We start from the raw sequence: 18,923 nt of genomic DNA on the forward strand, positions 1-18,923 counted from the left end.
TTTGCATGCCAGTCGTTTATGTGGGACCTTATCGAAGGCCTTTTGGAAATCCAGGTACACCACATCCACTGGCTCTCCCTCATCTATTTTACCTGTCACCATCTCAAAGAATTCCAATAGATTTTTCAAGCACGATTTACCTTTTATAAATCCATGTTGACTCTATCTGATCTCTTCTCTGCTAGTCATATGCTCCGCTATTACATCCTTAATAATGGATTACATCATTTTGTCCACCGACCTATAATTCCCCGCTTTTTCTCTACCCCCTTTTTAAATAGTGGGGTAACATTAACTACCCTCCAATCCATGGGTACTGATCCTGAGTCTATCGAGTTCTGGAAAATAATTCTTAAAGCATCTGCTATCTGAACGCCCACTTCCTTAAATACCCTAGGATGTAGATTATCAGGCCCTTGGGATTTATCGGCCTTCAATCCCTTCAATTTCCCCAAGACCATGTGCTTAGAGATACTGATTTCTTTCAGCTCCTCCCTTGCATTAGTCTCTATGTTTCCCAACATCCTTGGGAGGTTATTTGTATCCTCTCTTGTGAAAATAGAACTGAAGTAAGAATTTAATTGGTCTGCCATTTCCTTATTCCCCATTATATATTCCCCTGATTCTGACTGCAAGGGACCTACTCTGGATTTCACCAATCTTTTCCTCTTGACATATCTATAAAAGCTTTTGCAGTTTGTTTTTATGTTTGCCGCAAGCTTACTTTCGTAATTTATTTTTGCCCTCTTGATTAATCCCTTTGCCCTCTTTTGCTGCATCTTGAATTGCTCCCAGTCTTCGGATTTGGTACTTTTTTTGGCCAATTGATATGCTCTCTCTTTGGACCTAATGCTGTCTCTAATTTCCCTTGTTATCCATGGCTGAGTCACCCTTTTTGGCCTATATTTATGCCAAACGATTTCTGCAATTCTTCCATTAGATCTTTGAATGCTTTCCACTGTCTATCCACCGTCAACCCCCCCCCCCACCCCAAAAACACCACCCAATCAATCTTACTCAACTTCCATCTCATACCATCATAATTCCCTTTATTTAAATTCAGGACCTTAGTCTCGGTTTTAATTTCTTCACTTTCCACGTCGAGTGAGAATTCGATCATATTGTGATCGCTCTTACCCAAAGGGCCTCGTACAACAAGATTGCTGATTAGCCCCTTTTCTTTACATAATACCCAGTCTAAAATGGCCAGCTCCCGAGTTGGTTCTTCGACATTTTGGTCTAGATAACCGTTCAAGGAACATTCAAGGAATTCCTCCTCCTCAGTATTTTTACTAATTTGGCTAGTCCAATCTATATGTAAATTAAAATCTCCCATGATGACAGCTGTTCCCTTATTGCACGCTTCTCGAATTTCTCTTTTTATGCCTTCCCTCACCTCTACATTACTATTTGGAGGCCTATATACCACCCCCACTAACGTTTTCCGCCCCTTGCTATTCCCCAGTTCTAGCCATAGAGATTCCGCGTCTTCTGAGTTAATATCCTTCCTGTCAATTGTGTCGGTCCTTTCTCTCACCATCAAAGCTACCCCACCCCCTTTTCTTTCTTGCCGATCCCTCCTAAATATTGTATACCCCGGGATGTTAAGTTCCCAGGCTTACCCACCTTGTAATCCCAATCAAATCGTATTTGTTTGTCTCAATTTCCACAGCCAATTCATCTACCTTGTTCCGAATGCTTCTTGCATTAGGATATAAAGCCTTCAGATTTGCCTTTTTCACCCTCCTTGCTCTTTCTGATTTTTTTATTTTCGCTGCCTAACCCAACTTTTCCTATTTTATCTTTCCTGTCCTTTGCCCTATCATACAGGTTCCCATCCCCTGCCAAATTAGTTTAAACTGCATCTGACGGCTGCACCAAACCTAGCTGCCAATATATTGACCCCTTTTGGGTCCTTCTTGTAAAGGTCATGCCTTCCCCAAAAGAGATCCCAATGGTCCAAGAAGCCAAAACCCTCTCTTTTACACCAGCCCCTCAGCCACACATTCATTTGTCTTAACCTTCCATTTTTGTCCTCAGTTGCACTTGGCACAGGTAGCAATCCAGAGATCACCACCCTGGCGGTCCTGTTTCTTAGCTTCTGTCCTAGCTCGCTGTAATCCTTTTTTAGTACCTCCTCCCTCTTTTTATCTATGTCATTGGTACCCTCATGTACCAAGACATCAGGCTACTTGCCCTCTCCTTTCAGAATACTCTGGACCCGATTTGAGATATCCCGTACCCTTGCACCAGGGAGGCAGCACACCATGCGGATATACCTATCTTGCTCATAGAATCTCTTGTCTGTACCTCTGACAATGGAGTCCCCAATGACCACTGCATTCCTTCTTACCTTTTGTACCACCGTACCAGGCTCAGTGCCATCGACCTGATCACTGCGGCCAGCTTCTATCAGGTCATCTCCCTCAACAGCATCCAACACAATATACCTGTTGCTGAGAGGAGTAGTTACAGGTGTGCTCTCCATTTTCCAGGCATTTTTCTTCCCTCCCCTGACAGTTACCCACTTACCTGACACATCTGGTCTCGGGGTAACTACCTCCCTGAAATCAGGCCTTTCGTCCCTTCTCATCCATGGAGGGTCCTGACCAAAACATCAATTTACCTCCACAGATGCTGCCTCCTGCAGTTCGTTTTTATCTCCAGATTCCAGCACCTACTGTCTCTGGTGTCTCAGTTCTAAGCCAGGGTCTAGCGTGCAAACCCTCCTTCCTGCCAGTAGGTTCTGCTGATCGAAACCACTCTTCCATGTTAAAGGTGCAGTACCATTGACAGAATAACCCATGGCGACTGTTAACCCACATAGCTGGTAATTTGCAACACTTACGGAGCTCATCAAAGTGCGTCTCAATTCCATCGGGGCCTGGGACTGAACAGATGAGTCGAGCTTTCAGGAATGTGCTCCACTTATTGACCAGACAGCAGTGACCTCCATCATCATTCTGTAAGAGAAATAGATGTTAAGTGGCAGGAAGTGACGAATCCCACTCGTTCACTTTTTACTCTCCCGAATGGCCATGAGGTTGCTGATCAGTCATGGCAATGAGAGACGCAGGGCATGTAAAATGAGGAAGGTTGAAGCAAGGAGGTTGTTTCCACTGGCAAGTGAAGACGAGAGCTGGAGGACTTTGCCCTCATGATTCAAGGGAGGGGATTTAAGGCAGAGACAAGAAGGAATTGCTTCTCCCTGAGAAAAGTGAGTCTGTGGAATTCTCTGGCCAAAGAAGCAGTAGAGGCTGCCTCATGATGACACAGATATAATTTTAAAGAACAGAGGATTTAAGGGTTATAGAGAACTAGTGGGTAAGTGGAGCTGAGCTCATTGCCGGATCAGCCATGACTTGGTTGATTGGCGAAGCAGGCTCGACAGGACAGATGGCCGACTCCTTCTCCTGTTTCTTATGTAATACTTCTCCGTGAGTTTGCCATGGTGAGACCCAAGCATGTGGCGTGGCAAATCACGGCTGTGGGCAGCAGGGGTCGCAGCTCACCAGCTCCATTGCAAATTGCCACAAGTTCCACAAGAAGCATCCTTTCCGTTTATTTACACAAATTGGAGACCATTTTCCTTGAACCTCTCTGTGGCAGGGAAGGCACAATTTCATCAGGATGGAAGCTCAGGACAGCAACACGTAAGGGCGGACCTACGGGGTGACCCACGTTTGTCCTCTGTTAGACCGAGATCTCCGGTTACCAGGACTGGATATATGTGAGTTTGCAGTGGCTCAGTCACTCACACTCTCCTGGGAAGATTCTTGTTCCAAAAATCTCGGCTGCCACTTGAGTGCGGCCCTGTGAGAGAGTAGTGTGGGTGGGTGTGCTGTCCTTTTGGGTGAGACGCTACCCCAAGGCACCTCCTAGCTCTCTCAAAATGGGGTGTAAACCTGTTCTTGCCAACATTTTAAAGCAAAGTCCTTTGTCCCTGGGACTCAACTGGATTTACTGGTTGTTGCTCATGGGAACTTGGTGAGAGTAAATTACAATAAGCTGTAAGTGGGACATCCTGAAAGGAAATATGAAGGAAGTGATGGGTACTATATAAGATAGATCTATCCTTCCAATTTCAAGTGGTTTGCTGAACTTAAAACATAGTTCTCCTAGAGTCCACTGTCCTAATGAAAGCAGAATGATTTAAGCAGCTCAAAACCTGATAAAACCCAAAATGGGCACTTAAAATTAAAACATGGATTTTAATGGTTGAATCTTGATATATAACCCAATTAAGAGTTCACACTGAACATCTGGTCTTCATTTTAACCTCTTCGTGTAATACAAAGCTTTGTAATCGGGCTGCTGCACCAATTATCAGGGAAAATCATGGCCTATTACTCCATATACTGCTTGAACAACTGACTGGATGATTCGGCAAGTTAAAATTAAAGCTGCTATCATTCAGATGAATCATTAAGTGGAAGATTCATCTGTCTTTTCAAGAAGGTCTTTTAGCATAATTCAATGAAGAGACACAGATTGTGAGTCTGTACAACTTGTTGCCATAGGTGCCCTGTGGAAGCAAGGTAATTGGGTGAATTTAAGGCAGGAACAGGTTGAACCTCTTTTATCCGGTGCTTTGTGGTCCGGCAACTCCCATGTGATCCACGATCAATTGCACAAAGACTGAAAGTTGCCGAAACTGAAGACTTTTATTTGCAAGAGATGGACAGCATCCCTGTGCTGGTCGTTCACACTGACCTGGACTCGAACTGGGGGTAGGCTTGTGGCACGACAGCCTTAATGTGGAAGAAAGGGGTTACGAGCCAGCCAGTGAGGGCAGGGTCAACTAGGAAAGGTCACGTAATTTACATCTGACAAATATGTACAATAGTGGTTTCACCACACCATGGTCTGGCTCTTGTTGAATCTGCTGCAAACTCCTTATAGACAGTGCGGGATTCAAACCCCAGTCCCGATCGCTGGTGCGCTAAAGGTGTCGTGATAACCACTACACTAACTGTGATTTGATTTGTGATATATTTGATCCTTTTAGCACAACAAAATGGGTCTGATCAAAGCACCTACTGAACCTTTGACAGCTATTTTCCAGCATTTTCTATTTTCCAGCATTTTCTGTGATCCAGCAATGGCCAAGTCCCAACGCCGCCGAATTAAAGAGGCTCAACCTGTTATTTGATTAGTCAGGGCTTCAAGGGTTAGGAGGAGAAAGCCAGGGAGTGAGGCTGAGTGGAGGATGGATCAGCTCATGATTAGAATGGTGGAGCAGATTGATGGGCCAGTGGGCCTTCTTCTGCTCCTATAGCTTGTAACTTCCTTCACCATCTTTAATCCATGAATCAGTGCAACCCAATAAAAAATCTCATCAGTGTTTCTGGGAGCTTTTGGGGTTCTGCATCACAAGCCCATGAACTTGGAGCATTACCTACAATAAAATAGCGTCCACACTTAAAATAAAAGTCATTGCTTGTGAAGCCCGTTGGGAAATTTGGCAGGGGCAATCTGAATTGCTCCCCAATAGCTTTAGTCAGCACATTTTTACAACTTATCACAATAAAATAAGATACAAAATGTGCTTATACATATGGCTTGGGCTTTCTAAGGAGAATAACCTGCTTTATCTTGACATGGCAGACATGATTTCAACCACTTGTCAGAAGTCTGAGCTGTTCTGACAGCAGACCCGTGCACGTACCAGGCAGATCCTTCCTATCCTCGAGTGGATGGCTGAGCTGCCGGAGTCACTTGATTTCTCCCGGAAGAAAAAGTAGAGTTTATCATCATTTTTCTCGCCACTGTCGGGGATTAACTGGGCATGGACAAACGCTGGGTCTGAAATGAACAGAAGAGGGGAGACACATAATGAATGCTGGCTCACAACTGTGTTGCATTTCATAGCAAGCTGCCCCCTAGTCATCAGCTGTGACTCAGTGTGTTCCAGTGTCGCTTCTGAATCAGAGGGTTGGAGTCATTACGATCCACTGCTGACCTGAGAACAAGGTAATAGAAATTAGCTCAAAACTTACAGGACTAAGGGAATGCGATGCTAGCAATATTTGACTTTGAATCCCTGTCATAGATTTATGGACAGTATGGAAACTCGCTATTTGGCCCAATCAAATCATCTTCCTTTATCACTCCAAATACAATGTCTTTTAAACATTACAATTGTTTCTATCTCTACTGCATCCTTTGGTATTGCATTCCCCAAACCCACAACCCTATGTGTGGAAAAGGGTGGTCCTCAGAACCCTTCTATGAGGTAGGGTTGACAGAGCTCAAGGTTTCCTCTTCGGAACGATGAAGGATGAAAGTGCCTTTGTAGAGATGTACAAGGTTAAGAGGTGCCGAGTCAGGATGGACAGCCAGTTCCTGTGTCCTGGGTGCAACAATGAGGACATCAGCTTGAGATGAGTTTAGGCGGCCTGAGGGGGAAGGGTATTGACAAGGATGGAGATGGAGGCTGGCACAATAGGGGCATTCAAGAGGCTCTCAGACAGGTACATGAATGTAAGAAAAATGGAGGGTTATGGGTGTGAGGTTCGGAAGAGTTAGATTGTTGTCGTAAAAGTTAAAAAAAAAGCCTGAGAAACTCAATAGGTCAAACAGTGTACTTCATAGAGCAAAGATAAGGATACACAACTGACGTTTCGGGCTTGAGCCCTTCATCAAGGGATAGACAAAATGTGAGCAGGCGTCCGAATAAAAGGATGGCGGAGGAGAGATGGGGGAGGAGCACAAGCCCATAGGCAGGAGGTAACAAGTGGTTAAGGGAGGGAGGGCACACAAGGAAACAAAGGGACTCTGTGAATGGAGAGGGAAGGGGTGAAGAGCTGGAGAAAAGAAGACAGAGGGATGGAGAAGAGAGAGGAAGAACAGGGAAGAGAAAGTGGAGAAGTCGACGTTAATGCCATCCAGCTGGTTAGTGCCAAAATGGAAAATCAGGTGTTGCTCCTCCAATTTACGGGCGGTCTTGGTGGGACACTGCATGAGGCCGTGGACAGACGTATCGGCACAGGGGCGGGGGCACAGAAGTGAAGTAGTTGGCAACTGGGAGATCCCTGTCACTGAAGTGGACAGACTGAAGGTGCTCAGCAAAGCGATCTTCCAGAGAAGGCCAGAGAAGATTGTTGTGGAGTAGGTTTACATAGGATGACACAGCACCATGGGCTAAAGGGCTTGTATTGTGTTGTTATGTTCAATGTTCTAAATCAGTGGTTCTCAACCTTTTTCTTTCCACTAACATCCCACTTTAAGTATTCCCTGTGCTGCCAGTGCTCTGTGATTAGTAAGGGATTGCTTAAGGTGGGATGTGAGTGGGAAGGGAAGGTTGAGAATCACTGCTCCAGTCCCAATTGTCACTGAACTATTTTGCTTGAGAAAAATTGTCATTGGCCCAATCCTTTGGAGTTCTGAAACCGTGCACAGAACAAGTCAATGAGGGACGATTAAAACAGTGGTTTTCAAGCTTTTTCTTTTCACCCACATTCCACCTTAAGCAATTCCATACTAATCACAGAGCTCCTATGGGATAAGGAATACTTAAAGTGGGATGTGAGTAGAAAGAAAAAGTTTGAGAACCACTGATCTAAATCTATGTCCTCCAGTTTCAGATTCTCCTGCCCTGGGAAAAAAGACTAATTATTTACCTTATATATATGATTTTGTTAACCTCTGTAAGGTTTGAAAATCCAAGGTGAGTCTTCGCTCACATTTTGGTCGACACATTCGTGGGAGCTTGCTGAGCAGATGAGATGAGATCCCATTCAAACATCCAGCGAGGTGGATCGTGACTCTGGTCATTATGAGTGGGTACCCCTGCCATGTCGGTAATGAAATGCCCCAAAGTACTGGCTGCCATTGGTGGGTGCAGATCCAGTGTAACTAACTGTAGTTGGTGTTGACCAGAGTGTGGTCTTCCTGCAACCTCATCAGCCCTCCTGAAAGGGGCTGCCAGGAGGCTGCCATTAAAATGATTCTGACATGTATGGAGCTAGGACAAGCCCCCTAACTTCTGACGGCCTCCCAGCTCCCTACCCATCCCTCTCTTGTGAATAAAAAGCAAATCAACCTCAATCAAATGGGGAGAAAAGCCCATGCTCTCTTGACAGTAGCCACAGATACCAGGAAGATGTCAGAGTGATGGAGGCCACAGGAGGAGCTGTGACCCTGCCTCAGAAACATCACTCAACATCACACCAATACCCGGTCAACACCAAGGGAGGGGGGGGGGCACTCGAGGGCATGGCCACTCCTTGCGAGGTGCTGTGCCCACATGTGGTTGCGCAGCATGGCCTCCCCCCCCCCCCCCATAAGGTCCTGTGCCTCCATACGCTCACAGCCACTGTTGGCCGTCGGACCCACACCCGCCTGTGTCACTAGCGTGCGTCAAATGTCACTCACCATGCAATAAAAGCAGACCTTTCGGCTGCTACGTCAGAGGGATGGAGGAGGTTTACCACCATCAGCACCCCCCTCCCACCTGACCGAGTCTATGACTGTCCAACTACGCCCCACCTGGGGCAGGCAGGCTACCACCACCACCCCTTCCCCCAACTCGCCGAGCGAGTTTACGACTGTCGGGACTGTGCCCCACCCTATTACCCTAATGCCCTTCTCTAACACTCATTCTGGTGTCGACCCTGCACCAATAAGAAATGTTGCTCTTTGCTTGAAATGCACAGCTAAGAATTATGCTTGCTGGCATTGACTGCCATCACTCAGTTCTGAACCAAAACCACCTGCGTTCTGACTGAACTGACTCAGGCGAGGAATCCAGAGAGAGAAGGGGTGAAAGTTGTCGAGAAGCTGGAGGAAATTTTCAATTAGTTACAAGCCTCAAGGTGTCATGTTTTCCTACATCACAATTCTACTGGGAAACAAGGAGGGACAAAATGGAGGGAGGGACAAAAGGAGGGACAAAATGGAGTGAGGGACAAAAGGGGGGACAAAATGGAGGGAGGGACAAAAGGGGGGACAAAATGGGGAGAGGGGAGAGAGTCAGTCAAAGAAGAAAATAAAGGCAAGAAGTGACATTAATAGGTGTAACGGGATTTAGACAGGTATACAGAGAGAGAGAGAGAGAGAGAGAGAGAGAGAGAGAGAGAGAACTACAGAGGCGGACAGAGGACTGAAGAAAGGAGTAGGCTGACAGAAAAATAGATCTGGAAGAAAGAGACAAAAAATGAAGCAAGATGGGGATGGAGAAAGTAACAACGTAGGCTGAATGAGACTGGGGTAAATGGGTGGGCACCTGATAGCAGTGAGTCTCTTTCCTCATTAATCTGTCTGCTTTGTATCATGAGGTATTGTAGGCGATCTGGTTCAGATGCAATGCAATGGATAAATTAGCCTCTGCTGTGTTAACAAAGGAGGGGATGGGCAAATGGATATAGCAGTAGATAAAGTTACAATGGTGTTCCTTTTGTGCAAATCAGTGCATCCACAGGCAGTTCTGGTAAAGGAGACCCAAATACTGTGTGGTTCTGCACTAGGCTTGTACAGCCCCAATTTGGGGAGTTTTTAGTGCCTGTATTACTTTTGAGGAATTGTTCTTCTTTTGCAAGGCTGGGTGGCAGCTAATAAGGAACAAACCCTTGAAGGAATATTAAGTAAAATATTCAAAAAAATAATTGAAGGATTATTCACAAGGTTTTGGTCAGTGGGTGAAGCTGGGCTGAGGACGGGGAAACCAATCCAGAAAGGTTTCCTGGTCTAGCATCGGCAATTGCTCGCCCTGCACATTCAGACGGTGTTCATAAAGACCGCTGCAATTGTCACTATATCTAGTGCCAAGATTAATTCTTTACATCACACATGGTCTGTGACCAGACAAGTGTTTATTACCCGTGAGATGGTGATTTTGTTAGGTCACTTGAGAGGGCATTTAAGAGTTAACCATGCAGGTTTAGACTCACACATAGGGTCTGATCTAACTAAACATGACAGATTTCCATCCTTAAAAGAATGGGACATTTTATCTGTAAAAATCTAGACACCATTAGCAATCCTGGCCCTTTAGTTCACATTTTTTAAAGTGACTGGATTTAGTTGTGCATGGCTATCCGCTTTCAAACGTTTGGGTCTTTGCATTACTATCTAGAACCATAGAGGAATATTGCAATATCCTTTCATCTTACTTCACGCGCGCGCATGCACACACACACACACACACACACACACACACACACACACACACACACACACACACACACACACACACACACACACACACTCTCTCTCTCAATTTTAATGGGAGATAAAACTGAAATAACTGAATTGACTTCCTAGTTATTGTCTTTAGTGAAATCATTTCTGATAATAATGTTGTTTTGAGAGTTAACTTGGGACCAGATAAAGCTGGTTTACACAGCTGCTTGGGGCAAAACAGTTGGCGTAGTGGTTAACACAATGCCTTTACAGTGCGAGTGATTGGGATGGAGGTTTGAACCCCTCGCTGGCTGTAAGGAGTTTGAATGTTCTCCCCGTGTCTGTGGGGTTTTCCCTGGGGGCTCTGGTTTCCTCCCACTGTTTGGTGTAGGTTAATTGGGTGTAAATTGGGCAGCACGGACTCGTGGGCTGAAATGGCCTGTAACCGCGTTGAATGTCTACATTTAAATTAAAAATTTAAATTTAAACCCGAGAAGAACAGCATTGACTGGCACTATATGTTTCTATTTCAATGCAGGAACTGTTTAAATGCTTGACATCGTTTCACTTTTAACCACTAACAATGCATAACTCAGTGATCTTGACATGACTTTAAATTGACACCAGCAACTCTGGAGCTGTGTCTATTTACACAGCTGCTTGAGGCTGGTATATACCATGCCAGTTAAATCCAGCTGTTGGACTCCACTCCCATCATTATAACATATCGGATGTTAACGTTCCTGGACCTGATTTCGGGAGTGACGTTAAACTCTCTCTCTACCGAACTCACTGTTGTGCCTCACCACCAAATCAACAAACCCTAATGGAAAGTAAAATTGGACAAGGTGTAAAAATCCACTGCAGTTTGTTTTTCCCTCTCGCTGGGTAAGGTTAAAACTAAACCTCAGGGTCCTACAAAGGTCAAGAAAATCCCACAGAAAACTGCAGAAGCATTTGGCCACCTTCCTCCTCTTTCTACAAAAGCCCATTTCTCCCACTCACAGCAGGCAGTGAACGATTCCAGATTTTCTTTGGCTAATCATTCCAGAAGATTATTCCATGAGTTACTTACTTTGGGCTTGACTAAGTGTTTCCTGATCTTGCCTTTTGCCAGTTGGTGCCAATGTCCCCCACAAGCCATTTCACGGTTCAATGTTGCTTTCCGTTAGCCTTTGATATTCTTTTTTTTTGGCTTGGGACGTACAATATCCAGGTGTGCAATGGCAGCTACAGAACTTGTCCTTGAGAAGAGGCAACTTCAACCAGGAGTTCAGCGTTCAAACCGAAAGGGGAAATTATCCCAATATGTTTGTCTCACTATGCTCCCCTCATTCACTCGTTACACAGCACTGTACTTCAAAACAGCACTGAGCTTACTGTTCCAAGCAATTAAAATGGGCTTTTTTAGCTTCTTATTTCACAGCTCTGTGCGCTGATCTGGGATTGTTTATAATACAGAACGAACAGTGATATCAGTGATAAAGAAAAAGCAGTGATCGGGGACTCTTTGTGATGTCGGCTGGATAGAGATTTGGGATCATCGTGATGGAGGAGAGAGGTTCAAACAATCCATTTCTGAATTATTGGACACACACAGCCGGAAAAAAAATGTCAAAGGTAACATTGATAATTAAACACCACTTGTGAAAAAGGCGCAGCAATATAACCACGTGCTTAGCAGAATGCATAGTATGTACTGTAATTAGGGGCATTCAATAACACGTATTACAGTATATCGCTCACTGTGGTGTACTAACTCTGAATGATGTGTTATTTGTTTAATCCACATCGCCGCTCCCCATGAGTAATCCAGTACATTGTTTACCATTGGCAACAGGAAAATGGGGTAGAACTAAAATATTCTTTGATAAGCGGGTTATAACCTAACAAGCACCACATTTCTTCTTCTTTGGCTTGGCTTCGCGGACGAAGATTTATGGAGGGGGTAAAAGTCCACGTCAGCTGCAGGCTCGTTTGTGGCTGACAAGTCCGATGCGGGACAGGCAGACACGGTTGCAGCGGTTGCAGGGGAAAATTGGTTGGTTGGGGTTGGGTGTTGGGTTTTTCCTCCTTTGCCTTTTGTCAGTGAGGTGGGCTCTGCGGTCTTCTTCAAAGGAGGTTGCTGCCCGCCAAACTGTGAGGCGCCAAGATGCACGGTTTGAGGCGTTATCAGCCCACTGGCGGTGGTCAATGTGGCAGACACCAAGAGATTTCTTTAGGCAGTCCTTGTACCTTTTCTTTGGTGCACCTCTGTCACGGTGGCCAGTGGAGGGCTCGCCATACAACACGATCTTGGGAAGGCGATGGTCCTCCATTCTGGAGACGTGACCCATCCAGCGCAGCTGGATCTTCAGCAGCGTGGACTTGATGCTGTCGACTAAATAGAATAATACCTAGTGTCGCCGAGAATATTCTTCCAGAATCACAGTGCGGCTTTCGCGCAAACAGAGGAACTACTGACATGGTCTTTGCCCTCAGACAGCTCCAAGAAAAGTGCAGAGAACAAAACAAAGGACTCTACATCACCTTTGTTGACCTCACCAAAGCCTTCGACACCGTGAGCAGGAAAGGGCTTTGGCAAATACTAGAGCGCATCGGATGTCCCCCAAAGTTCCTCAACATGATTATCCAACTGCACGAAAACCAACAAGGTCGGGTCAGATACAGCAATGAGCTCTCTGAACCCTTCTCCATTAACAATGGCGTGAAGCAAGGCTGTGTTCTCGCACCAACCCTCTTTTCAATCTTCTTCAGCATGATGCTGAACCAAGCCATGAAAGACCACATTTCTTATAAGGTTATAAAATGACGATGATATTTGTTGCAGAGCACAGCAGAACAGTATTTACCATGACTTGATATAAAACCACCGTACATGCAGTTCCTTCTTACTCAGCTGTGTGAGAGTTCCCCCCCAAAATCTGAACTCCCTTTTTATTTAAACTCTTGGCCAATCTCCTGTTGACTCTTACATTTTTCATGCGAATGTCAAGCATTTCCAGATTTCCTTTTGTCTTTTGTAACTGTGACCCTTCCCTTCTCATTCTACATGCATGAAAACAAGGGGAAGGTGGGGCTCTGTGTACTGCCAGAGGCAATATAATCATACCCTGTACAGGATGAGTGACAGGGTTAACACCCACTCCGCAGCCCATAGCCTGGAAACAAGGTTCCTCCCCCAAAAATCTAATAACATCACTATGCATATTACTGTAAGGAAGTAATAATGAGCCATTATTAAACAAAGAGAGAAGGGCTGATCTGTCTAATCATCATGTTAAGCCTGGGGTAACAGCTCTCTCAACAAAGGAGAAAGCAAGTTAATTACTTCATTTGGTGGCTTTTTAATGCATTTGATAGAAGCAGCATGTTATATCTTGTCACTGTGTGGTACTTTGGCTGGGATATGGGCTCAACCTGCAGATGGGAGGCCTCGTGCAATTGCCATCCTACAACTCACCCCTAGTCAAAGTCAACAAGTGGAAATCTGTCACGGATTTATCAAAACTTGGTCAAAGAAGATAGCAAAACAAGTGAACCCTTCTAACAGAAGTAATAAGTTCCAAAACAGCAAATGCTGGAGTCACTCAACAGGTCAGAGGAACAGAGTTGATGTTTCAGATCAATGATCTTTCGCCAAAGGATTGTCAGACTGGTTCTCTTTCTTTAGATGTTGCCTGACCTGCTGAGTAACTCCAGGATTTTCTGTTTTTACTTTAGATTTCTTGCATCTGTAATTAGTTTTTTCAGAAGTAATGAACTGACCAGTTGGGAAGAGACACATGGTCTCTGGAGATATGAGGAGAGAGGAATGCATCTCCCTCTTGGAAAAGAGGAATTGCACAATGGACCCACTGTTTACCCACCGTAAGCATCCATTACCCAAATGGGTAATGGGTAAAGAACACAGTGAAACCATGCATGCAATAAAAAATAATCCTGTCCAAGGGATGTGCAGTATCATGCTAGGTCTGGATGATAATGTGGGAAATTGGATCAGCATGTTTGCTGATGACATTAAGATTGGAGACGTTGTGGACAGTGAGGAAGGCTTTTAAAACTTGCAGAGGGATCTGGACCAACTGGAAAAATGGGCCAGAAGATGGCAGATGGAATTTAATGCAGACAAGGTTGAAGTGTTGCATTTTAGAAGGACAAACCAAGGTAGGACATACACAGCAAATGGTAGGGCACTGAGGAGCGTGGAGGAACAAAGGGATCTGGGAATTCAGGTACATAATTCCCTGAAAGTGACATGACGTGTAGACAGGATTGTGAAGAAAACTTTTGGCTTCTTGGCCTTCATAAATCAAAGTACCGAGTACAAGATTTGGGATGTTATGGTGAGGTTGTATAAGATATTGGTGAGGCCAAATTTGGAATATTGTATGCAGTTCTGGTCACCAAATTACAGGAAGGATATCAGTAAGAGTGAAAGAGAGCAGAGAAGATTTACTAGGATGTTGCTGGGTCTTCAGGAGTTTAGTTTCAAGGAAAGATTATACAGCTTGGGACTTTATTCCTTAGATCGTAGAAGAATGAGGGGAGATTTGATAGAGGTTTACAAAATTATGAGGGGAATAGCCAGAATAAATGTGAGTAGGCTCTTATAAGAGGACATGGCTTTAGGGTGAAAGGGGAAAGGTTTAGGGGGAACATTAGGAGGCACTTCACTCAGAGAGTGGTGGGAGTGCCATCTGACAGTAAATGCGGGCTGGAGTGCCATCTGACAGTAAATGCGTCCCACGGGTCAGTGGGACTAGAGGAATGATGTTTCAGCATATACCAGAAGGGCTGAATTGCCTGTCTTCTGTGCTGCAGTTTTCTATGGTTTCTAAATAAGATTTCCCATGGTTAAATAATCCTCACCCCAGGGGTACAATAAAACAACACACACAGCAACTAACCTTTCCCTAGAGCATACATTGGAGCAAAACACACAGTGAATAACCCTGCCTCAGGGGACAAAGTGCAACATTTATTTTTCATTTAATTTGGCTTGATGCTTAGTGCCACATAGTGGGCTGAAGGGCCTACTGATCTGCACTGTTTTGTATTCTATTTACTTGCAGCCGCACGGTACCTCTTCAGATACAAGGCAGCTATGCCCAATAAGTAGCCTTTCTACTGGGGATACAGGGTGAGAGTGCACACATTGAATGACCTTCCTCTTATGCAGTGAAATTACACACACAGTGAATTACCACTACCCTGTAAATACAGTAAGCAACTTTCTCTCTTTGGCTTGGCTTCGCGGACGAAGATTTATGGAGGGGGTAAAAAAAAAAGCAACTATGATCACAGAAAATAACCCTTATCTTGGAAATACATTCAATAAGCACACAGTAATTTGAAAATGTAGTGGAAATCTGAAAACAGGCTACACGGCTTCAATGCTCATAAAACGAGTAGGATGCATACAGTAAATTATCCATCCTCCATGGCTGTAGAGGCACTATACGGACTTTTACCCTGAGAATATAGTGGAAATATGCCCTCAATAAATAACCTTTAACAGCCAGATAACAAACTCAACAGTTATAGACGATTTCTTGCCCTATTGGATAAAGTGGAACTGAGCAAATCATATCTGATTTTACAATAACGACTTTGCTGCAACTTTATTAAATATAATGAGGGCACACGATAAGACAGAACTTGTTGTCTTAAATTTCTATCAGGAGGGAGGGCATGTGCTGCCCTCAGGTTAAATGCCGTTAGCCTGTTTCAGTTTCCTCTGTCACTGAATGCCAGCGCCAGTAATGACAGATCTGCCAGGAACCTTAGTCCCCACGCTCTGCCGCACCACTGATGTCGGGAGCCGGTGCCCGAAGGTCAGGCAGCCGTGCGAGCCGCTGGATCGCGGTTCTAGCTCGGCCCCCCCCCCCCCCCGGGCAGCGCTGCCAGATGTCGTACGCGCTCACCGTTCAGCCAGCGGGAGTTGTACTGGTCGGTCCGCATGGCCGTCTGCTGGCCCATGGTGCGAAAGATGGCTGCGTCCGTTCCCATGAAGTCGATGTAGACGCCTGCATAGAGCTCTCCATCTGTCACAAAGCACAAGGATATCGGACTGAGAATGAGGGTGACAGGAGAATGAAGCTGCTCTGTACAGTGTACTAACCTCTACAGTCCCTTGTGCCCAACAGTGATACTCAGTAAGAAGCACTCATAGAATGTGGCTGTGGATACAATTACAGTCCAACCCCAAAGCGATCTTGTTAATAAGTGCACAGTATATGCAAAGATGAATAGTTTTTCTATAGACTTTCAATAATCTTTTGTCTCTCTATTGTGTTGAACAGATTGAAGCAAACTGTAGACTGGCATCACCTTTCTCTTCCTTCGAAGTACGACCATAATGACTGATGTACATTCTAAGAGGAATCACACCATACTTTCAGATCCAGAATCTGGGTTTCGATCCTTCCCAAGTGGGGGAGGGTCATGTTTGCTCCTTTGTGCTGCCTCAGAGTGCAACTAATTTGGGCAGCAGTACAGGGCCCAATGATGTGGAGACACAAAAAGCTGCAGGAGCTGGAATCGGTTCCACGGACGCTGCCTGTCCTGCTGAGCCCCTCCAGCTTCTCATGGTGCCGCGAAACCACTCCGCGGAGATGATCATGTTTAGACCGAGGTGAAGAATGGCCATCCTGGGACATGGGGGATCCTTTCAGGGACGGTACAATAAAAGTTTTTTAAAAAGGCATAAATTCTCCGCAGTCAGGCAGCGTCTGCGGGGCAGAAAGATAGGTGGGCAGTGGGACGGCCAGAAAGGTTGCCGCCTCACAACACGAGAGAACTGGGTTCAGTCCTAACCTTTGGTGCTGTCTCTGTGGGGTTTGCCATGTGATTCCTCCAGTTTCTCCATTTTCCTCGCACGTCCTCCCAATGATGCGTGGGGTCAGCAGGTCAATTGGATTGTGTGGAAGAGTCGTGTGGAGTCGACGTGAGTGTTGGTGGAGTTAAATGGAATTAGCACGGGAACAATGCAATTGACTGCTTGATGGTCAGCAAGGACTGTGGGCCGAAGGCTCTGCTTCTGTGCTGTAGGACACTATACCTCTCGGGACAATGTTTCTGTTACAGGAGCTTTCATTTGAATTGGAAAGGTGAGAAAACAAATGTGCTTGATGCAAACAGTGAGCTACTGGAGGAACTCAGGAGATCAGGCAGCATTCATGGGTAGAAATCATTAGTTAGTGTTTGGCATTGGGATTCTTTGTCATGTCCCTAGAGGTTGAACCTCTATTATCCAGCCCTCTGTGGTCTGGCAAATCCTGTTCTCCAGCAGAGTTGAATCTGTCACCGTTACAACAAGCTCCTGACAGACAGTGTGGACTCAAACCCCGATTCCCAGTCGCTGGCGCTACAACGGTTGAATCTGTCGCGATTGGGACTGGGGTTCGAGTCCCGCGCTGTCTGTCAGGAGATTGTCCTAACAGCAGCAGATTCATCCTTGACAGCGCCAGTGATGGAGACTGGGGTTCAAGTCCCGCAGTGTCTGTAAGGAGATTGTGCTAATAGTGGCAGATTCAACCCTGAGAGCGCCAGCGATGGAGACTGTGGTTCGAGTCCCGCACTGTCTATAAGGAGATTGTACTAATAGTGGCAGATTCAACCTTTACAGCACCAGTGATGGAGTCTGGGGTTTGTGGCCCGCGCTGTCTGTATGGAGATTGTACTAACTACTGCTGGATGTTTCAGTTTCTATTTATTCCCTTTGTTTCTTTTAGCTCAAACGTCAAGGATTCAAAGTAACATGTACAGCCACGACTATTGGCGTCTCCTTAGCTCTGTTCTCTTGATCCCCCCGCCCCCCCCCCCCCCCCCCCCACTCTCTCTGCAACTTAAACACACACTTGTTTTCTCACTTTTCCAGTTCTTATGTGGGGTCATTGACCTGAAACGCTGTCTCTCGTTTCTCTTTCTAGACCTGCTGCTTGGCTTCGGCATTGACTGTGTTTTGTTTAAGATTTTCCACAGTTTTTACGCTTCAGGTCCTGAAGGAATTGCTTGGCTGAATGGGGGGGTGGGGGGTGGAAATGGGACAGTCCCATCACTCTGACATCTTAAACTGCATAATTCATGAGTGCCCGATGGGCAAGTCAGCGTGCACATGCATGTCTAAAGAAAATAATGTATAGAAACCACAAATTGCAGCAAATATGCAGGACAAATGTTAACATTTGAAAGAAAGACATTCAATATATTTGGGCAGGTCCATTTTTATGAAATATTCCAGAAGGGTCTATTCACCTCTGAAGTCAAAATTATGTACTGACATGGGCTGATGTGTACATGAAGAATTTCCTTTTCTTAAGACTAGTTAAGATCTTAATAATAATTTGATGAATCCTGAGGATGTTGTTCGACCTGCTGAGTTCCTCTAGCAGGTTGCTTTTTTGCTCCAGATTCCAGCATCTGCAGTCTCATATGTGTCCTAAGACCTTAATTATTGTGGAGTGAGAAGGGAATACTCAGCTCAATTCTGCTCAGACTGGCCGATGATAATGACTGGCAAATGACCAACGGGCTGAACGATTGTAAAGAGGAAACCTGCACTGGAAGTGGATGCTGCTCAGAGGGGCTCATATGCTTTATGGAGCTGTCCTTGACGAAGCTACCTGGAGTTATTCAGGAAACGATTGCACCAACGAGCACCCAAATGAGCTCACATTACAATTTGTTCACCAGGTTCAAATTGTCACAGCTGGGGTTGGTACGATTCGTGTCTGGCCCTATGACTAGATAAAAGTGGGGTGAGAGGGGGTTGTGTGCGGATGTCTGTAAATGTCAGT

At 45.3% G+C, this 18,923-nt stretch overlaps 1 protein-coding gene across 3 annotated transcripts in view; it reads right to left on the reverse strand.

The window, feature by feature from the left end:
* LOC138763032 (semaphorin-3F-like) overlaps positions 1–18,923 on the reverse strand; it is a 259,869-nt gene that overhangs the window by 57,495 nt on the left and 183,451 nt on the right. For all 3 annotated transcript variants that reach the window (XM_069936552.1, XM_069936550.1, XM_069936553.1), the window contains 3 exons: positions 16,050–16,169; positions 5,669–5,805; positions 2,849–2,963 (listed from right to left, as the gene is read on the reverse strand). In XM_069936552.1, the coding sequence (XP_069792653.1) occupies positions 2,849–2,963; positions 5,669–5,805; positions 16,050–16,169 (372 nt within the window). The remainder of the gene's footprint in view (positions 1–2,848; positions 2,964–5,668; positions 5,806–16,049; positions 16,170–18,923) is intronic.

This window comes from Narcine bancroftii, chromosome 5 (genome assembly GCF_036971445.1).
Source record: "Narcine bancroftii isolate sNarBan1 chromosome 5, sNarBan1.hap1, whole genome shotgun sequence".
Taxonomy (NCBI): Eukaryota; Metazoa; Chordata; class Chondrichthyes; order Torpediniformes; family Narcinidae; genus Narcine; species Narcine bancroftii.